Source organism: Ascaphus truei, chromosome 2, assembly GCF_040206685.1.
Source record: "Ascaphus truei isolate aAscTru1 chromosome 2, aAscTru1.hap1, whole genome shotgun sequence".
Classification (NCBI taxonomy): domain Eukaryota; kingdom Metazoa; phylum Chordata; class Amphibia; order Anura; family Ascaphidae; genus Ascaphus; species Ascaphus truei.
Genome location: NC_134484.1, coordinates 445,914,235 through 445,936,299, shown reverse-complemented (window position 1 = coordinate 445,936,299; position 22,065 = coordinate 445,914,235). Strand labels below are relative to the sequence as shown.

Here is a 22,065-nt window from a genome sequence, read left to right as displayed (position 1 = left end):
AGAGAAAACTGAAACGTTTCTTACCGTTAATTTCACTTCCCCTGGTACCTCAATGCCGGCTCATATCTAGTTCCCGCCCTACTTTGTCTTAAGGATTTTTGTGGTACATTTTGTTGCGTTTCCTCGTACTTATTTCTTTTTACTTTGAGAGATGTATGTATCTGTGAACAGTAAGCTCTGTTAGACAGATATACAACTGACCAGGAGCAATGTATGAGGGCTTATATACGTCTCAGGTGTTCTGTGTCCTACCTTCAACTCCTCCTATCTTGCACTGCCATGGAGGGACCAGGAGAAAAGACATTAATTGTAAGAAAGTGTGGTGTGTGTGTGTGTAATTTTTTTTTTTTTTGCTGCACTAAAAGTTTATAAAAAACAAAGAGCATGACATGCTCAGGGGCATATAGACTTTGGTGGTAGAGGGGCGTGGAGTACACAGTGTTTTATTTTTTATTGAACAATGTGATCCTATGTCATTGTCTATGACAATGCTCAATCAACAAGGAAAAGATTAAACGGAGGACACTGGTGGACGTTTTTATTAGTGTACACAGGTCCTTTTTATGACTTTAAAATTTTAATGAAGAAAAATATTTGGCATATGTGGCTTAATATTGCTGGCATTTAGTCAATAATTTATGACTTCATTTATCCATTGTAAGCAACTATTCACTTGAAGGACTTGCATTTTGGTGAATAGACTCCAGTGTGGCAAGATACTTTTGGCACGATTGTGCTTCGCTTGATGTATGATGCAGTTATATGGAGCAACGCAGTGAGTGTTGGAGAGAGGGTTAGTTGTTTCAGGATGGTGGGCTGTATCCATCTTATTTTTCATTGTTCTAATTTTTATTAGAGATGAATCTAACAGGTCCGAGCCAGCGATCAACCCCCTACAATGCAGATCTGCTTATAACGCAGTCAGAGTGTGGCTCCCGATTTATAAACATCTACAAGGGGTTGTGTTTTTTTTAAAAAAAAATTTAAAATAACATTCAATGCTTTTATTGACTTACCCGGCATCTGCAGCTCTCTTCCCCTCCCTGCTTCATCAGGCTGCGTCCACGAGCTCGGCTTTCGATTTTACTTTCGAGCGCAGAGGAGGGTCACATGACCCTTCTCTGACCAATAACAGCCCAACAGTGAATACATTTTATATAATACACATGCAGGAATCAAACCCATGACCCTTCGTATACTAGTAGCAATTCTCTAGCTGCTACACCACAGGGTTGGTGTGATAAACCTGACTCTTTAAACACACTTAACATCTACTATGACAATCACTTCAATAGATGTTAAGTGTGTTTATAGAGTCAGATTCATCACACAAACCCTGTGGTGTAGCAGCTAGAGAATTGCTACTAGCATATGATAGGTCATGGGTTAAATTCCTGCAAGGTATGGTATAATTTATAAATTATTTTTATTATAATTTATGCAGCCTGATGAAGCAGGGAGAGGAGAGAGCTGCAGGTGCCAGGTAAGTCCTCGCTGATCGTGGCAGCCATTTCACGATCCTGGTTATAATGCGGTCCACATTAACTGCGTTAACGGGGTTCAGCTGTATTATTATATTGGGCTTTAGAATAAAGTTTGCTATGTAGTGGAGGTTCTTAAGGATGGATTTGTTTTTTTGCTCCTACTGTTTGATACAAATTTTAGTTTTGCTTCATGCACTCAAGCTTGGTAGGTGCTTTCGATGAATTTATCAAATGGAGAAGTCTAAAACCCAATTTCTGTAAACTACATAGAACGAATTGATACAATCCTAAAAGTGAGAAGTCCAGAGCAACATCCAATGTGACAAAAATACACCGTGAAATACCTAAACAGTTGTGTGAAAAAGAAAGTACAGGCAGTCCTCGGTTATCCGACACAATGCGTTACTCAAAATGGCGTTGTTAAGCGAAACGTTGTAAAGCGAAACACGTTTTCCCATAGGAACACTGTTTAAATTAAAGGTTCCGTTCCTGAAGGCATTTTTAACACTAAAATACACCAAATATTTTATGCAGGCAATAAGATATGCAGCACACACATAAATTATATAGTGTATATACTGTATTATATATATAATATAACATAATAAATAATATATTATATAGTATAATATTATATATACACGCTCTTACGACGCTTTGCAATGTTGTTTATGTGAATTTGTATATATACACACATACACAACGTTGCAAAGCGTCGTAAGAGCGTTGGATAAGCCATTTTGGCGTTGTAAAAATGAATATAGGTATGCATTGCATAGCGTTGGATAAGCCATTCGTTGTAAAGCGAAGCGTTGTAAAACGAGGACTGCCTGTACACCCTCTTTGAATTCTATGGTTTTACATATCAGGATATAATAACAATCATCTGTTCCTTAGCAAGTCTAAAAATTAGGTAAATACAACCTCAGATGAACAACACATGACATATCAAATCTCAGACGTTGTAGCCTCTGCTTAATTTTTTCCCCCTATAAATGTTCAAAATCAGTTGGACCAGATAAGCGTTGTTGTTCACAGTGGTGTTGAATATCTTAAATCCCTCTGTAAAAGCATACAGCCAGGCTGTATTCTTTGACCTCGGGGGCCCATGCTTTAATCATTAGACAAAGCAAAGAAACATATTTGCTTGGGTGTTGAGGCAGATCGGCTGCCAAATCCGTGCCATCCAATATCTAACAGCCTGTTAAATATGTTTTAAAGTAGTAATTTATTCCTGGTGCACTCTTTCTAAATGAATGTTAAGCACAACCAAATCCACAGCTCAATACTGTCTAAAGCGGCAGTGCGCAAACTGGGGGGCGCAAGAATTTCTAGGGGGGGCGCAGCAGTTAGAGGCCCTGCGCTCTTCCCCAAGGCAATTAAATTACATGCCGGATGAGGCCTCTAACTCCCTTACCTGCTCTCTGTCGGGTCTTCGGCAACGCGGCGTCAAATGACGAGGCGGGGTGACGTGACGTCATTTGACCTGTGGCGTCATTTGACGCAGAGTCCTTGGAGAGGGGGGCGCAAACGCTGTTGCTGCCGGGCAGGGGATCGCAGCTCAAGAAGTTTGCGCACCCCTGGTCTAAAGTTTGAACAAGTGGGGACACTCGACAAAATTGACTAAGGATTTCGCGGGGGTGACGTCTCAAATAAATATTTTGAGCTTCATGTAATAATTACAGCTAGTAACTCCAATGCTTTACAACTCTGAGGATCCTCAAGTTCTGCTACATAGGGACTAAAGCTTGGTGATGCCTTAAATGTATTTCAGCATTTTTCGCTTAGAACCAAACCCATTGCAGTTTCTTTCCGTTTAACACAGACACAAAAATTAGGCTGAACATATACTCTGCGATGGCGCATGCGCCAAGCACAAATTGCAGGATCCCTTAGAGGCCGCTCCTAGTGCGCGCACGACAGCGCGATGGTGCGACCGCATTTTGAAAAGGCATAAAATGTCTTTAAGCAGCGGCCGCGTCACGTGAGCGGTTCTTCCAATTACAGCGAACCAGCTCCATTATGTCATAGCCACGCCTCTGCCACACACCAATCCCCTGAAACACTGAGCAGAGATCGCTTGTGCTACAGCCGCACGGCCCGGTAAGCGCTCGCGTACTCGCAAGTAAGCGGAGTGTATGAGTTCTGCCTTAGATTAGTGGGGAGACGTTGACACACAACTATCCTGGGGAAAGGAAATGGTCTCTCTGTCATCACTGCCTTAACCTATCCAAGTGTATTTAAAAAGACGCCTTCTTACAGTAGCTCGATGACGGTCTGTCTGGTAGTCGCTTTGAGGGTAAAGTGCATGTTTATGACCTGTAAAGGTGGTTGGTTCCATCACTGGTCCGTTTGCTGCATGTTTGTGTAACTGAGCGGGTCACAGTTCATTGGAGGAGTATAGTGAATGTTTGTGCCGTCTGCTATGTATTTGTATTTAATTTGTGATTATTCTGAGTAGCTTAAAAAAAAAAAAAGCTCCTCAAGCACAGTAAAACAAAAGGGACCTCTAATGCATACTAATCTTTATACAGTCACATACCAATGAGTACATAAACCTTGTTGGTGAAATTGTATCACTCGTCAGTGGGGTAACGAGGGTTGATAACAATAGTAATAGATAGATGTTCAGAGTCCATGAATAGCTGGGTAGAACAAATCAATACTACTGGTTCAGGCTGCTGTGTGCCCTCAAGCCTCCTACTATAGATATAGTACATTGATAGATATAGGTCTGCTAACAATTTATTTTGTTTTTCGTCTTAAGTATATTGTTACCTATGTTTTTGCTCTGAAAAGGTCAATCTGGTCTAATTTATTTTAATATTATGAAATGCGGCCTTCCTATTTACAAGAAGATTGATTTGAAAAAGCTCATATGCTCATCATGTTGGTTTATAGCCTCATACATTCTGTAAACCTTGTGTGACCAGTGTCATCCTCCCACAGCCTGAAAAGGGCTTAACAGTCAAATGCACAGACATCTGTTTTACAGATGAGTGTTCGAACATACTCGAGACAATCTGTAATGGACACTCCATCCCACGGGAAGAATTAACTGTCAGAACCCTGAATAACTTTGGATTTTATTATGCATTTATGTAGCATTTTCTATTGATATTGGCGTATGTATGTCTTTATTTATATAGTGTCATTAATGTACATAGCGTTTCACAGCAGTAATACACGTGACCATCATACAAATAACACATAATGGGAAGAAGTGCTTCAGACATAAAAATGACATTTAGGAAAAGGGGTCCCTTCCCCCGAAGAGCTTACAATCGAATTGGTAAGTAGGAAGGATGTACAGCAAGCATGTCAAACTCCAGTCCTCGAGGGCCGCAAACAGGCCAGGTTTTCAGGATATCCCTACTTCAGCATAGCTGGCTCAATTAGAGACTCAGTATGACTGATTGTACATTGTACAGAGACAGTTGGAAGGTGTTCTGGTAAGTGCGTCTGCAATGGGCCAATGTTTATGTATTGGGTGTAACGTATCAGCAACGGAGCTACTCGTATGCTTCGTTAAGGAGGTGTGTTTTAAGATAAAGGTGGATGGAGAGGGTGCTATTCGGATATTGAGGGGAAGGGAATTCCAGAGGTGTGGGAAAATGAGTTACTCGGTGTAAGCGGTTGAGACAAACCTTTCAATAAAATATAGCATATACCCAGAGGTTGACATTTTGCGGTTCACTTGCAGGCTGAGGCTTTTTTCTTTTTTAGGGTCTGAAAGATGCAATGTAGTGATCTTTCTCTTCGGTGGTTCTAAAATACTATTTGGGCCATTTTTATGTTTAAAAAAAAAAAGTGTTATTTGTGAAAGCTGAAGAGTTTGGTTTGTAAAAATTGGCAGCTCTCGAGTCACATGCAGACTGCTATTCAGTGGTTTTATTGACCTGAAAGCAGATTGAAAAGAAAAAACGAGCGCAAAAAAATATACTGTGAATATAAATAGGATACTTATAGTCCCAATTTAAAGATGTAGCGGAAATTGGTAGGTGCAGCAGAGGGTGATAGGTGGGTTCTTCAACCACGAGGATGGCGTAGAGTAGGAGGATCCAATGCACACTCTCATCCAGATGATATGGAAATAAAAGAAAAAGAACACAATAGTGTAATTCTGTATGTATTCGATATAGATAGAGGTGGTAATGCACTCACATTTAGTAAGGTAAAACGGGCATCTCGGTTAATCAGTTTAACCAAACTGTTTAGAAACGTCTGATGTCAGTATACTTCTCATACATTCTCTGACAACAGGATATTCCCAATATCTCCCCGGCTCACGGGTAGCAGGATATTATGAGGAAATAGAGAAATGGACACACACTGTAATACTGTATATATAGAGATATATTCTATAACTATATAGTATATGAACTCACATTGTGTGTACTAATAGTACGCCTTTAGCTTGTTAAAGTAACCAACTTTTGATGTCTTCTGAATCAGTGTATCAATCAGACAGCAACTCGCACACACACACACAAACACGAGGAATTCACGCTTAGTGCAAATACAAGGGATGTGTACGCATGTTCTAAGTCAAATTTATTTGCGTTTTGTCAATGAAATTGTATTTTGATTTTTAATTAAAACATCACCAATACAAATACAATTTCTGTGACAAAAGTCAAAGAAGTTTCACTTACTATGCGCGTGCACAGCACACACAGCTTTTTTTTACCCGAGCTTCTGTCTGAAAGCAGATTGTTGGTAAAATGGTTTGCATTGAATGCTTGTAATTACCTGCAGCATGATGGATAGGCTGAGGCTCAACTTGCATTGCAAATGAACATTAGTGCTGTGTTGTAGAACCCTGGATTTGTGAGCAGCTTTTTAGCTTAGTGAAGCTTAGGTCTTGTCCTATTGGGGAAGGTCACTAGAGGTAAAGCAGTCTTTTCTTAGCATATATCAATCTTTTCAGTAGCTACTGGTGTTTCAGAAGTCATATTTCCAGCCCTTGTCACTTTAAAGCTTGCAGTTCAGTCAATATCCTGCATGTGTGTTTTTTTTAATAAATCAGTTCTGTAGTAAGAAAAAATACTTTTAGCATTTTCTGTTTTAAAAAAAACAACTTTGAAAGACCAATTTTCTTGTATTCTATTTTAACTGCCATTTGCTAAGGCACTGCCCCTTCATGTCCTGTCACAAGCCCTGGAACACCCCTTTGTCAGCCCTGCCCTCCCTCTAGCACATGTCAGTGCAGGAGTGCTCATGAATATTCATGAGCTTCCACTGACAGACAAGCAGAATATAAACAGATCCCTTCACTAATTATGTCACCAAATTTCGACCTATCAATACATGGAGAACAAATTGACCGGCAGCTATACAGTTCTTTAGGTAATTAGAGATTGCACACATAAAACTATTGAAGTAAAAAAATAAAAAAGACTGAACTGCAGCTTTAAATACAACTCTTTATACTGGTATTGCATGTCGGTATACCTCTCCCCTAAAGGTTCCTGCTTCATACATAGGACATAATTATTATATTCTAATTACACAGTGTTATACTCAACACACAACTTGGTTTGTCTAGTAAGGCATTGTGTTAGGATGGCGTATTGCCCTGTATTTCACAATAAGCAATAGGGAAGTTGCTATTTTGCTGTAGGAGTTATATAGGTGGTGTTAAAGCTGAGCAGCCAAAGTCGGCAGCTGTAATAATTCGCAGGCACACAACACTCACAGACCCTGTAAGCTCAGAACCCAAACCCACCACACCATATATATGTCAGTGCTACTGGGATTATGACCTCATGTAATATAACAAAAGACAAAGTCTCAGAGGTGTATTCAATATGACGAATGTATATAGTTATATATCTGTGAGGGTCATTTAGTTAAATTCTTTGGCCAAACATTTCAAGCTTGCAAACCATGCCAAGGTATCCCCTCCTTTGCAAATCCTAACACTATTGTACCTGCAAAATCTCTCCTAGCCTCTAATGGAGGTAGAACAGTCTTAAGACTCGTCATTTTCAGGTGCAGGAGGGATCACTAACTTCAATTGTTGACCAATAGAAATTTACTAACGTGCACAGACCCTGTATGCAAGGAGCCCATAATGGTTTGGTTTTTTGGGGGGGGGGGGGAGGGGGAGAGAGAGGGCGGGGCCTGACACTGGGAGCTTACAACGGATGACAGTGTACTCCGTGTAGCCATATATTGTAATATGTTCCATTTTAGTGGAGTTATATTCGGGAGCATAACCTGCTGCTCCAAAACACACTCCTGCCATGTTCCAGTGGGAAACTGCACACCTGCTGTAGCTGCTGCCATTGAGAAGTTGGTCTGTAAAAGAGCATGGCCTGGGAGTCTAAAATAGCTGCTCCGAGCCTGGTTTTCTTCAGTGTCACCATATTTAAAGTACACAACTCCCATTTGTTACCATTTTTTTTGCGTTAGGGTATTGGTACCAATATTTCATCATAGTTGACACAACGTTCGAAAAATACACAAGGATTTTGTACATGTTTTCACCAGAAGGATTCATAGCACATGCAGTATGCAGTCTTTGTTGGTTTCAGTCAAAATATGAAACTGGAGCCATTCCACCCTTTACTTCTCGGCTGTTGACGTACAGACCCATAAGTTAAAACAAAGAGGCTCTGTTGAGTTATTAAGCAACACTTGAGTTTCTTTGACCATTTCCGTAAAATGCTGAGGAACCATAATGTTCTGTGATTTTTCTTGGCTGTACTGCTGTATTTTTCTTGTTTCGCGTTTCCTCTTACATGGTGTTGCCTCTTTTTTCTTATTCTATAACTAGTGCAAGTTTTCTGATCTCTTGCTCTCATATTTGTTCTTGTATCGGGGGTTTTTTTTTAGCTAATTTCTGCAGCTGTTGTGACCACTAAGTAGAATTTTTCCAATACATATCAGAAATGAATATTGATTTATAATCAGCTGTAACGCACTTTCCCCCACCCTATGGGAGATATGGCGGATACGGTGAGTGTGTGGTGTGTTACCTGTGGCTCACAGGAGGCCTTTACCTCCAATGCTGGGAGCCTGGGGTGTACCTGATTTGTCTGGTGACAGCGCCTCCACCTGCAAGGGATTCCAACGGGTGGGATAAGCCCCTTACAGGAACTATTCCAATAATACGCACACTCGTATATACTAACAACCCTTACTGAACACAATAATATCGGTACCCTGTACCACACAGTAATATAGGCCCCAACCTGATACTACCAGTGAGTGTCCCCAAAGTACATTGGGTGCCAGGCACCAATACCCTGATATCCCTTTTCCCAATGTCAAGGCCCACCCAAAGTGTAGGAGAAAGCGCTATTCTGTGAAGTGTTGGTGCACTTAGTTGGGTACCTGCCCGGGAGCTCCAGCACCCAGGTGATGCAGATTAACACAGAGATGATCCATCTGATCCGACGTTGTGATCCACGATGGCGTCCGCCTCCGCGTCGGGTGAATTACGGTGTGGGTAATATCACCTTGCAGTTTCTCACAAGGAGGTAGTTTGGACCCAGACCACAGGCCGCAATCACCGTGCGTTGTCTTCACACCTCTGGAATGCTCTTCCCCTCAATACCCGACTAGCCCCCTCGCTATCCACCTTTAAGACCCACCTTAAGACACATCTGCTTAAAGAAGCATATGAGTAGCACTGGATAATTATGGACACATGACACAAAGCTTGGCCCCCTGCAGACGCACTTACTAGTATTCCCTCCTACTGTCTCTGTACGTTCTCCCTACCTACCAATTAGATTGTAAGCTCCTCGGAGCAGGGACTCCTTCCTTAATGTTACTTTTACAGTATGTCTGAAGCACTTATTCCCATGATGTGTTATTTATATTTGTTATTTATATGACATGTATTACTACTGTGAAGCGCTATGTCCATTTTATGGCGCTATACAAATAAAGACATACATACATACATACATACATACACTGTGTCCCTGACACTAGACAGTAATTGGGGAAGCGTCCCTATCTAAGGGGCCTTCCCTGAAGCAACCATAAACTGTGAGTCGGGGCCTAGCTGAGGCCTAATGGGGGTCTCTGGCCTAGTGCAGGAACCTACTGTCTCCCTGCACCTACACCCTCTGATGTCCCTGCTCCGACTGCCTGGCGTCTCTTTGCCCGCGAAATTTATCAATAGCTGAGCAGGGGATTCTCACAGCCCTATTGGCTGGTTCGCGCCATGTGACTCACTGCCCCAGAGGCTCATGGGACATGTAGTCCCCACAGAGCCTTTCCCTATTGACCGCCGCTTGCGCTACCTTCTGCGCATGTGCGCTATTTGTAATGGCTGCTGCGCTAGGAGAAGACACTGCGCATGCGCACGCAGATGCAAGATGCCGGCGTCCTGAGTTCTTGCTCCCCTTGGAGCTCCGCTGGCGGCTCCCAGACTCTCCCCACAACCTACCCAGCCTCGCTCCCTTCCGCAGCGGAGGTGAGGGGACTAAAGGGGGGACCGGGGCTATACAGCATTGAAAAATACTAAAAAAAAAATCTCAGGTCAATCGCAAATTGACACAGTAGCCCAGTACTGTACACATTACAATTCATTCATTTCTGCCACCTGGCGGATACGCAAAGAATTGCACCCAAAGAAATCCGAAACCATCACATTGAAACCTATCAACTGCGGTAAACACTGGGGAGCCTGGTGTGATTGGCAGCGTGAATGCCGCGTGGAATACAGCAGAGCACACAAACGTAAAATGTTCGATTAACGGCCGCTGCATCTGTACATTACAAATAATGACTTCACAACCTGGGAATTACTGGAGATCTCACATATTGGCCATGACACACACAGGTTGGCAACAGATGGCCATGGCAAACTAATTGAGGGGCCTTCATTTATCTGAGCCAAGCTCACGCCGGGGTTTTGAATTTTCTGCATTTCAAAGATTATCATGACGGGTTCCTGGGTGCCAGGTTAAATATTAATAGTCCTGTATAAGATGTACACTGCTGCTAAAATTAGCCATACTCCAAGTTTGAACCTTCATGAACTATAACAGGGGCGCTTAACTCCAGTCCTCAAGGCGCCCCCCACCCCCCCAACAGGTCAAGTTTTCTGGATATCCCAGCTTCAGCACAGGCGGTTGTCTAAAACTGAGCCAGTTGTGCTGAAGCAGGGACTGATTGAGCCACCCGTGCTGAAGCAGGGATATAACATTGTTGCAAGAAAAGATTTGGCAGCAGTAGTCCCTCTGACACACGGCCATCACACGACACACCAGATACAACTCAAGTCACTTAACCTATCACAACTCAATTCCCAACCCACACGGACAAACCTGAAATCGCACAACCATTCCTTGCTAGACTGGATTCTCTCCTCAAACCCCAGCAGAATCCAATCCTCTGGCATCCTTCCTGATATTTTCAGTGACCATGCAATAGTGTACTGTGTAAGGAAAATTAACCCGCCCCATTCAAGCCCTAAAGTTCTCCTCACTAGAACATTTAAAAACTTTAACCCACAACAGTTTCTGGATGACCTTACCAACTGCCCATGGCACAGAATCTATTTAATTCCCGACCCTGATTCTGCGCTCGACTATTTCCAATCCGAGTTCTTAAAACTCTGTGATACCCATGCTCCACTACGCAAAATAAGGGTACGGGGGGCCCACCTTCCGTGGATTACAACTGACCTTGGTGCACTCTACCAGCTCAGGGATACCTTGTGGAAAAGCTACAAAGTAACTGGCACTACCAAGGATCTCAATCACTACAGATGCCTGCGGAACATGTGCAAAAGGCAAACAAGGCACGCAAAAGCACAATATTACTCTTGACAATCTCCACCAAAATACATCAAACCCAGCTAACTTCTGGAAGGTTATCAACAATATATTTCCGCCTCCTAACCATCAACAACCAAGTAATATCACTAAGGGGGATATTACTCGTGACAAACCCCACTGACATTGCAAATGCATTCAATGATTACTTTGTGGGGTGTGCTAGTAACTTATTAGCGAAATGCAGCCCAAACCACAAACCCAAATCTCATCCTGGGAGTACCCACATAGCCCCAACACTGCCCACAATTTTCAATTTGGCCGTCCTCCTGAAGAGATTACACAAGCGCTCCTCAAACTATAACTAAGCAGCCAATGCGGACCTGACTTACTACAATCTAGGTTCCTACGACTTGGTGCCCCAGCCATTGCCAAACCAATTGCTTCCATAGTCCACTCTATCCTGTCTGCAGACAATATCCCTAAAACCTGGAAAACTGCCAGAATTGTCCCAATCTTCAAAAGTGGGGACAAAAACACTGTCTCAAACTACAGGCCAATCTCACTTCTCCCAATTCTATCCAAAGTCATGGAAAAATGTGTTCACTCCCAATTAAGCGATTTACTATACTAAGACAAATTTCCCTAGCCAATTCCAATCTGGCTTTCGTCCCAAACACTCCACTGTAACTACCCTGCTAAAAGTTTGCAATGAAATCCAGTGTGGAATGGAACGGGGACATCTCACTGGTGCAGTATTCCTAGATTTTGCAAAGCCTTTTGATACAGTTGATCATGCTATCCTGCTTAACAAACTCCAGAGCTCTGGAATAGGGAAACATGCTTTTAAACTGGTTTCAGTCCTACCTATCAGGAAGATCCCAACATGTGTCCATCTTAGGCTCTAACTCCAACCCCCTGGATATCATCTGTTCTGGGGCCCCTACTCTTCTCAGTGTTCATTAAAGCTGCAGTTCAGGCTCCGTTTTTTTTTTTTTTTTTTTAACTTCAATAGTTTCATGTGGGCAATCTCTACTTACCTAAAAAATCTGCATAGCTGCCGGTCAATTCGTTCTCCGTCTATTGATCGGCAAAGTTTGGCGACATCTTTAAATATGGGGAATGTAAATCGTTGCTATAGGAACAAGCATGCTTGTTAAAATAGAATACAAGAAAATTGGTCTTTCAAAGTTTTTGTTTTTTTAAACGGAACTGATTTATTTAAAAAAACACACATGCAGGATATTGCATGAACTGCAGCTTTAATTTTCCCACAGCTTGTAAGGAAGCCTCAATACACATGTATGCAGATGACACAATCCTATATGCACACAGCCATAGCCTCTCTGACCTTGAACACATACTTCAGTCTGACTTTTTGAGACTCGAAAACTGGATTTCCCAAAACAAACTGTTTTTAAACACTGACAAGACTGTAACAATGGTATTTGGGACCAAGACTAAATTTTTAAAGCTTCCAGCGACTGAGCTCCTGATTAGAACCAACGCTAACACCACCCTAACCCCTGTCACTAGTTTTAAATACCTGGGATTATGGTTTGAGTTTAAGTTCTTTCAAATCTAAGGCTGTCTCACATTTTAATCTGGTCTGTAACTGTTTCATACGCCCATAATATATATTTTCTTTAACTGTGCATGCAATGTCTTGTATATAATGTATACACTGCTCATTTATGTAACTGTATTTGTAACCATGTATTATTTGTCTTAAATCTGTGCCCAGGACATACTTGAAAACGAGAGGTAACTCTCAATGTATTACTTCCTGGTAAAATATTTTACAAATAAATAAATCTCTAGCTAAAGCTATTAATATTTTAAAGACTTTCTCTATTCTGCGAAGTCTGTTACCTTGTATTTAATCAGTAATTTATTAAGTTGAACTTTTGTTCATTTTGGCAGCATTGTGACATTGGAGCGTAGAGTGCAGCTTTGCCTGTATTGTGCTCGTCCCTAATACTTGGCTTTCCGTCTCTTTCTTGCCGCAGGGAGTTGAGAATGGATCTCCAGCAATGCTAGGTGTACAATGGGCAGTGCCGCACTCCGCTGTTTCTGCTGTGGGTGCCTTTTCACATCCGTGACCTGGACACTTCTGCTTTTTATTTATTTCAACTTTAGCGAGGAAAGTCAGGGTTTCAGACATGTGCCCATCAAGGGGCACGAACCCTACAAACCATTCCCGAAAAAAGTCCACCCCCGTGATTCGGCCGGATTACCTGATGGCCCTCGCAGCGGCAATGTCGGGAACTCGCTTGGAAACCATGTTGGCGTGCCTGCAGAGACCAACGCAGATCTCTCCCCAGAAATGGGTAAGCAAGTGCGGCAGGCAGGCGTTCAGGGATTTGGTAGCCATACTGGAACCCTAGACATTGGCAAAGGGAAGATTGTATAAATGGTTTCCACATTTTTGGTGTGTGGGGGACAAGTGTTGATGAAAAACGTTTTGATCTTGAAATCTCAAAATATTTAACGTCCTATCCCTACTATGATTGTAGAAAAAAGAGGGAATAAACCCAGTATATCTGATGCTACTAGAATCACATATATGGCTAATTGGTCTTAACCTATAATCCACAAAGGTCAATGTAGGGCAACTCACTACTATATTATATATATATGTATATATAATGTATATATAATGTATGTGTGTATATGTGTGAAGTCATAATAAGGAAAATGTAGATAGACTAACCCTGGGTGGGGGGCTAGTGAGCAGAGTGAAGATAGAAGCAAGAGATTGTGTCCGCAGACACCTCACTCATGAAACCAATAAAAACTACAAACTGCTGCCCTTACCCAACCCCGGTGTCTGTATAATCCTTGTAGTCGGTAACCACGCAGCTCAGATGCTGTTTGTTGAGAGAATAAGGAGCTTGTCATGTACCTGTTGGTCCCAGGATGTAATACGCGCCGGCGCGTCTCCACACTCGAGGGGGTGGCGTCACGCCGACACGATAGCAGTGTAGACTCTCCAGCCGGTTCCAAACCGGCAAACGCCGTCTCCTGCAAGGAGGTAGAGCTGTCGATGCGTAGGTTGTCCCGGCATTCAGTGCGCTCCGGCGCGTCTACACGCTCGAGGGGGTGGCGCCAAAATACAAACTGGAAGAAGTAGTAGTGAGAAGCCTGCGTGCTCCAGCCGATTGTAAACAGGAACAAAAATAGGGTGATGGCGGTCACAGCAACTTGGAGCTCAGCCAAAAGGATAAAATAAAATCAGCTTTAATGAATTACATGCTGCACATCACAGAAAAACACTGACGCGTTTCGTCCCGAGGTGGGACTTTATCAAAGAGTAAAGACTCTTTTCCCTTGCACACAAACACAAATATATATATCTATCTACAGTAACATAGTTCGTTTACCTAAACGGAGCAGTGGATCCCTGCTACTTTAAGGGTGATTTTAAGCCAATTACACTGATACATTATTTAAAACGGCTTTGTTTTGACCTGCTATGTTGGTATTCCCCTTTGAGAGAAAATAGTCTTCAGATAGACAACAAATTATGATTTAAATTTGTTTTTTTTTACTTGTGATGTTTAGTGCTTCTCAAGTGGCACTAGTGTTCTCCGTAGCAGACTTTAGTCATCATACTAATATACAGCATGTCTTTTTTTTTTCAAATTTGCTTCTTGAATACTTCTAAAATCATGTATAGCAAATAAAAAGATCACTTGTGAGCACATTCACATGTCTCAGACAGGTCTGCAACCCTACTTTCCCCCATTATCTCCCAGCATACAGTGCTTCTACTGCAGCCAGGGATTCTGGGTAAGGACATGAAAACTTTTACTTTGTCTATTTTGACATGGTGCCCTATAAACTTATGCCTGCCGTATTACACAGCTTTTCAGCACATGGTCAGTAAAACCTACTCGCAGACAGCTTTTTGGCCATTTTGGTCTGTGTGAGGAAGGTTATACTGGTTTTGCAATGTGAAGATGGTAGTGGCCACAAACCAGGTACACAAAGTAAAACAATTTAATGGTGCTGTACCATGCTAGAGTGGGCACTATTGGTTTCTATAGTAAGGAATGAAAATCCATAACTAGTTGCAACAGACTGAAGTGGTGTCTTGTGACTGGCATAATTTTGTAGAAATAGACATGACCATTCCTGCCAGGTTATTGTATTGGTGCATGGAAAAAGAAATCGCTTTTCCCTATTTTAAAGAAAAACCTAATGTATTGTACCTGTCACCGTAAACACAATTCAGTGTAATGCTTTAATGCAGCAATACAAACTAGGAAGTGATTTTTTTAAAGTCCTTAACATGCATGTTTTGGGAATTTTGTTTTGATCTACCAGTAATTAATTATTGAGATTGTGTTTAGTCCACATATTTTCTCCACATTTTCTGCACCCTGTTACGTTTGCGGTTTTCTCTATGTTCAACCGATTACGTGATTAGATTTGAATGCAGAAAACGGCAAAGGCTAATGCACAGTAGATGTTTAGGGATACACAGTCATATTTAAATTATTGTATTTCCCATAAAGGGGGAGGCCGTTCCAAAATGGGGCGTGCCATAATAAACTAGTCTGTCACCCCAAGGTGCAAACTAAGGTACAGGTTTACTTGCGCCCCTGCGTACCCATCCGTACACACATTCTTGTCCTCCGCTGCAGGATTCTGATCCGCTACATTCTTCTAAATAATAACTTTTTAGAGCGCGTTTCTCCCAATGGGACTCAAAGCACTTCAATTACAGTATAGTGCACGGTACGCAGAGCAGAAGCATTTTTTAGACACCACCCCTGCCCAGATGAGCATACAAATTGAAAGTGACTTGCCCAAGGTGAAGGAGCGAACACTGGGATTTCAACAACACTCAAAACTAAAGTGATTGCACAATAATACAGCTGAGCCCTGTTATAACACGGTCCTTGGGGACCACAAAATGAGACTGCGTTATAACCGGGGGTCGCGTTAAAATTTCGGCGCGCGAGGATTTAACGGCATCTAGATCTCTCTCTTTGCTGTCAGCTCTCTCCTAACTTCATAGGGCTGTGTGCACGTGCTCTCCTCTCTGCCGCTGTCGCAGTGGAGGGTCACATGACACAACACACACTTATTTTTTTTTTTTAAACATTCAATTCAATGCTTTATTGCTAACGGACACACACACACACACCTACACCATGTGGGAATTGAACATTAATACATTTTATATAATGCACATGCAGAGATCGAACTCGGTACCAGTATATGGAAGGTCCTAATACACTTGACTTGACACAACAGGCTTGGTGTGACATAGCAGACCCTATAAATATATTTATCCTCTACATAGGGTTTGTCTTGTCACACCAAGCCTGTGGTGTAGAGGTAACGCATTGGTACCAGTATATGGAAGGTCCTGAGTTCGATCCCTGCATGTGTGCTGTGTCATGTGACCCTCCTCTGCGACGCCGCACACGAGAGCTGACGGCTACAGAGGAGTGAGCACGTGGACACAGCCCTATGAAGTGAGGAGAGAGCTGACTGCAAAGAGGAGAGATATCTAGATGCCGGTAAGTCCTCGTGCGGCAAAATAGAGGTTTTCAAATCTCTGGAGCCACGCTCAGACCGCGTTGTAGCGGATCGCCCTATAACAGGGTTGAGTTGTATTTAGTTGCAATTTATGGACAAATATACATACCTATAAACCGTAAAGAATGAACGCTTTCGCATAGTCGGTTGAACAAGAAAGCGCCTCCATAAGCAGTATTAGTGCTTTGTGGCTGTATTAGTAGTTGCTGTATAGGGAGTAGGGAGTGAGTAGGATAATAAGTAGAGTGTTCCACTCTGGGACCTTTCAACTCCTATCCCTGCATGCAGTAACGTGCACTCTCAGTGTGGCTGTTAAACAGCGATATACTGTACGTAAATCTAGGGTCACGATTATCCTTATCCCTGACTGACCAGAACCTACTATTCTCTCAACTACCGAACAGCACTACTGCTAAGAGAATATCTTGTACTTTAGGCAGTCACTAACTAGTATACACTAGTGATAAACTGACTGCTATACAGCAACTACTAATCCAGCGCGTTCACAAAGCGCTAATACTTTCTTGTGGAGGTGCCGTTATATCCGATAGACTATCCGAAAAGTGTTTTAAATTTTTTTTTTTAAAGATATGTACACGTGTCCATAAATAGCAACTACGTATTATAGCGCAATCACTTCCGTTTCGCGAGCTACCTGCGATATCTATTTTATAGTTTATGCCATTTCAACTGATTACGCAGCATTTTTGCTTTCACTCATAACTGCTGGAAAACGCTCTTAAATGGTTAACCATACACACCATTACAACTGTGCCCATTTCTTCAGTAGTTGTGCATTGAGCAAGAGGCTTGGTTTTCTCCTTCCCCTCTGGGAATTCCTTTTATCTCTATTTTCCATAAAAAGGGGGAATGGGTGAAAGGGGGTAAAGCTCCCGCATCAGCTTAAGTAACAGTAGAATAATATATAACAATAATGAAAATCATAAGGTGCAAATAGGAATAAGGGGACTACTCACAGACCAAACAGAAAGATTCCCCTTGAATGCACTCAAAATGATGAAGTGAGAGTAAATGAAAACTTAAAATGACTATTCAGTATAATATTGTAAAATATAGTTTGTACAGAGGGATGTGGTGAAGTGATCCAAGACCACTCCCTTATGACACACCAATTAATCATTCCAAATAATAATTTATAAGGAAGAAAGACCCAAGGAGACACTAATCTGTGTAATACCTAATAGTTTGTAGGCTATCACATACAAGGATTAAATCCTGAGGAAATAAATACAGCAATCAGTATTTTCTGAACTAACGGATAGGGTACTGTAGTACCCAATACCAGTACTGAATCCAAAAGGATATAATCTATTGCATAAAGTGTATGCCAAAATTGGCAGACCTATGATTCAAGACTAGTGTGTCGTGAAGGTACAAATGTGGTACGATGCATGGTCACTAAGCGAACTCAGACTGGTGAGAAATAATCACCTGTACATATAATCATAACACAACTGATAGATGGGTGAAGAACACCCTGAGAAGAAGGGATCCTATAAAGGGCTAGCATAAAATATGCAGAGAAAACGCCCTGAGGCACGGTTCAGTGACCGTATCCAGTTATAGCCTCCTGTCTATTGTGAACAATATATAATTGACAATAAACCTGGATCACCATGGATGTGTACCCAAAAAAACACACAGTTATGCTATGCAGTCTGTATGGCAACGAGAAGTTGCTTAAAAGTAGGTGAACTGTAGTGGGCTACAGCTCACAAGTCAAACAGCCAGACACAAAGGCTGGCAAAAAGGTTATATAAAACACTTTGGTTTAATGTTGTATAGTGGAAGTGGTTAACCAAAGGATACTGCTAACCCAGATACAAGTATCAAGTAAGTTCAGTGGATTAATATTACCCACAATATATATGATGATCCTGGGTCTGAACTTATCGTAATTATGATACAAGTAGTTGAGAAGCTGCAACAGTGTTGGTAACTGTTGCTAGTTAAATATGTTTCAAGTAGCCAAAGTCACCCTATTGGACTGGATACGGTCACTGAACCGTGCCTCAGGGCGTTTTCTCTGCATATTTTATGCTAGCCCTTTATAGGATCCCTTCTTCTCAGGGTGTTCTTCACCCATCTATCAGTTGTGTTATGATTATATGTGCAGGTGATTATTTCTCACCAGTCTGAGTTCGCTTAGTGACCATGCATCGTACCACATTTGTACCTTCACGACACACTAGTCTTGAATCATAGGTCTGCCAATTTTGGCATACACTTTATGCAATAGATTATATCCTTTTGGATTCAGTACTGGTATTGGGTACTACAGTACCCTATCCGTTAGTTTAGAAAATACTGATTGCTGTATTTATTTCCTCAGGATTTAATCCTTGTATGTGCTAGCCTACAAACTATTAGGTATTACACAGATTAGTGTCTCCTTGGGTCTTTCTTCCTTATAAATTATTATTTGGAATGATTAATTGGTGTGTCATAAGGGAGTGGTCTTGGATCAAATAACCACATCCCTCTGTACAAACTATATTTTACAATATTATACTGAATAAATAGTCATTTTAAGTTTTCATTTACTCTCACTTCATCATTTTGAGTGCATTCATTGGGGAATCGTTCTGTTTGTTCTGAGTTATCTCTATTTTCCCTTAGGTGCACCTGCAATGCCACATTTGTGCTATACAGACTGAGCGGTGAGAGCTCCCTTTGTTTTATGTGGATTTTAACCAGGCTCCCCAGATTCAAACTCCGTATCATTATCAGAGCCGAAGCATTTACTCCAGCCCTGTGTACATTGTTTTAGACCCAGGAATGTATCGCTATTTCAAGTGCCGGCATGCATGAGTTTTTATAGTTTTCGGATTGCTGACCTGATTTGTTATCCATTCTGTTTCAGGCATGATATTCAATGAGCGCGATCAGGATGTGAGAGATGTGGGCTATCAGAAGCATGCCTTCAATATGCTGATTAGCAATCGACTTGGCTACCATAGAGAAGTGCCAGATACAAGAGACCCCAAGTATGCCCTTTATACTGTCTGTGTTTTCTGACATGGCATTCACTGGCATTTAAAGATGGCACTGAAAACATGTGCTAAATAAAATATTATGTTGTCCCCCCCCCTAAATACCACTGGAGTCTTCAACACCTTGCTTTAGCTATTTATTGATGCATGTTGCTTATCATATGGATCCCAGTGGGTGGAATTTAATAGTTCTTAAAACAGGTTAACAGGTCCAGTCATCAGGATTATGCATCACACACACAATCCGCCTACGTAGGGATACTAAAAAAAAACAGACCGCCTATAACGCCCACTTTGGATAACACAGAATCAGGCTGTTGGAGGCTTTCCTTATTTACTTGGGGTGCTCCATGTTGATTGTTGGGAGGGGGTAACTTTTACCACCGTGGGTACATTCTATGTATTACATACGCACTGAGCAACAGACTGGTCCATTTTTGTCATCAGTGACAGCCGTGCCAGGTAAGGAGCAGCTGTGATAATGTTTCCAGGCCTGTTCTCTTCTCTTTCTTTTTTGCTATGTGTCACTTGTGAGATTCAGAGCAGTAAAGCTGTGTAACAGCTGAAGCACACAGATTAAGGGAACGTTTCCATCGGTCGCATTGTAACTAGCAATTGTCAGCTTACGATGCATACTGAAACATTGCAGGCCCAGCTGCTCCATCCCTTTGAGCCTTGAATATCATACACAATCATAGAAATGTTCCTGTTTGCCCTTATATTCTTTTTGATAAGCTGCTACATTGCCCTTTTCATATATTTACTACAGATAAAATGTTTATTGCCAGTATTCGGTGCTTTGCGCTCTTTTGGTAAACACCAAGTGTAGTTCAATTTGTATTTTTTATTATTTTTTATTTTTTTAAATGTGAGTTTTCTTGGCAAATATCATATTGAATACACTTCAGTAGATATGAACTTGCATAACTGTCATTCAATGTCACCCTTGCACAATCTACATATCCCGGTTTCCCACCCTTCAGCGTCCAGGACTAAGCATGTTCTATTTATAAAAGCACTGAAGACTGTGAGAAACACATCAAATGGTAAAAATACAAATACAGGCATATCCCGCTTTAAGTACACTCACTTTAAGTACACTCGCGAGTAAGTACATATCTCCCAATAGGCAAACGGCAGCTCACGCATGCGCCTGTCATCACGTCCTGAACAGCAATACCGGCTCCCTACCTGTACCGAAGCTGTGCGCAAGCGGGGAGACTATAGAGCCTGTTACACATGCGTTATTTACATCAGTTATGCACGTATCTGACGATTGCAGTACAGTACATGCATCGATAAGTGGGAAAAGGTAGTGCTTCACTTCAAGTACAGTTTCGCTTTACATACATGCTCCGGTCCCATTGCGTACGTTAATGCGGGGTATGCCTGTACTGTACACTTTCCTGAATTCAGCACGCCATAAACCTTTTATAACATCTATTTTGTAAGGTGATTAACACGGCGCTTATTTCAGTGGTGGTCGTGTATCCCAAGTTCTAAAACTTTGTAGAACCTTCCCCATAGGTTCTGCTCCCAGCAGCAGTTCTATTTAAGGACCAATCCATGGCATTTATTTTTTTATTTCTAAAACCAAAAGCAACAAGGCTGTACACACATCTCATATCAAATGTCCATCTAGAATCGCGAAGCTAAGAACCATAAAACCTGCTCTAAATGTCTGGTTGCAATGTTTCATTCTTCCCAAGGAAAGCTTTCAAAGATTGTAATACATGTATACCTATTTCATTTTCATTTTCACATCACCTACATAGTTTTGTTTTTTTTTTAACCAGTTATTCATATCACTTTAATTTGTTCCTACATCTTGTTGCACCATTAAACTTATTTTTTTTTGCAGATTGCAACATAAATATCTGTTTTGCAATGTTGAAAAAGCCAGACCTTGTGACCCGAAATTGTACTTTGTTGTTTTCTTGGCAGGTGTGCTAAAAAGACCTACCCTGCTGGTCTGCCCCTTGCCAGCATTGTAATTTGCTTTTATAATGAAGCCTTCTCGGCTTTGATGCGAACTGTGCACAGCGTGTTGGACCGCACAGCCCCTCACCTGCTGCAAGAGATCGTATTGGTAGATGATAACAGTGAGTTAGGTGAGTATCATCATTATGATTGTTGAAATGCAGATCTCATACAGGCGGTCACAGGCATTAGTCTTTAGTAAAGGCATAATAATACAACTGTCAAATACTGATATCAAATCGGTGACAACAATTGTGAAGGTAAACACTGGCATCATTAGAGGAGAAGGTAGTA

At 41.6% G+C, this 22,065-nt stretch overlaps 1 protein-coding gene across 1 annotated transcript in view; it reads left to right on the top strand.

Annotated features, from left to right (window-relative positions):
* Positions 1-22,065, top strand: part of GALNT11 (polypeptide N-acetylgalactosaminyltransferase 11) — a 47,934-nt gene that overhangs the window by 11,094 nt on the left and 14,775 nt on the right. The window contains exons 2-4 of the mRNA XM_075587890.1: positions 13,234-13,554; positions 19,662-19,785; positions 21,736-21,902. Coding sequence (XP_075444005.1) covers positions 13,272-13,554; positions 19,662-19,785; positions 21,736-21,902 — 574 coding nt within the window. The 5' untranslated portion in view covers positions 13,234-13,271. The remainder of the gene's footprint in view (positions 1-13,233; positions 13,555-19,661; positions 19,786-21,735; positions 21,903-22,065) is intronic.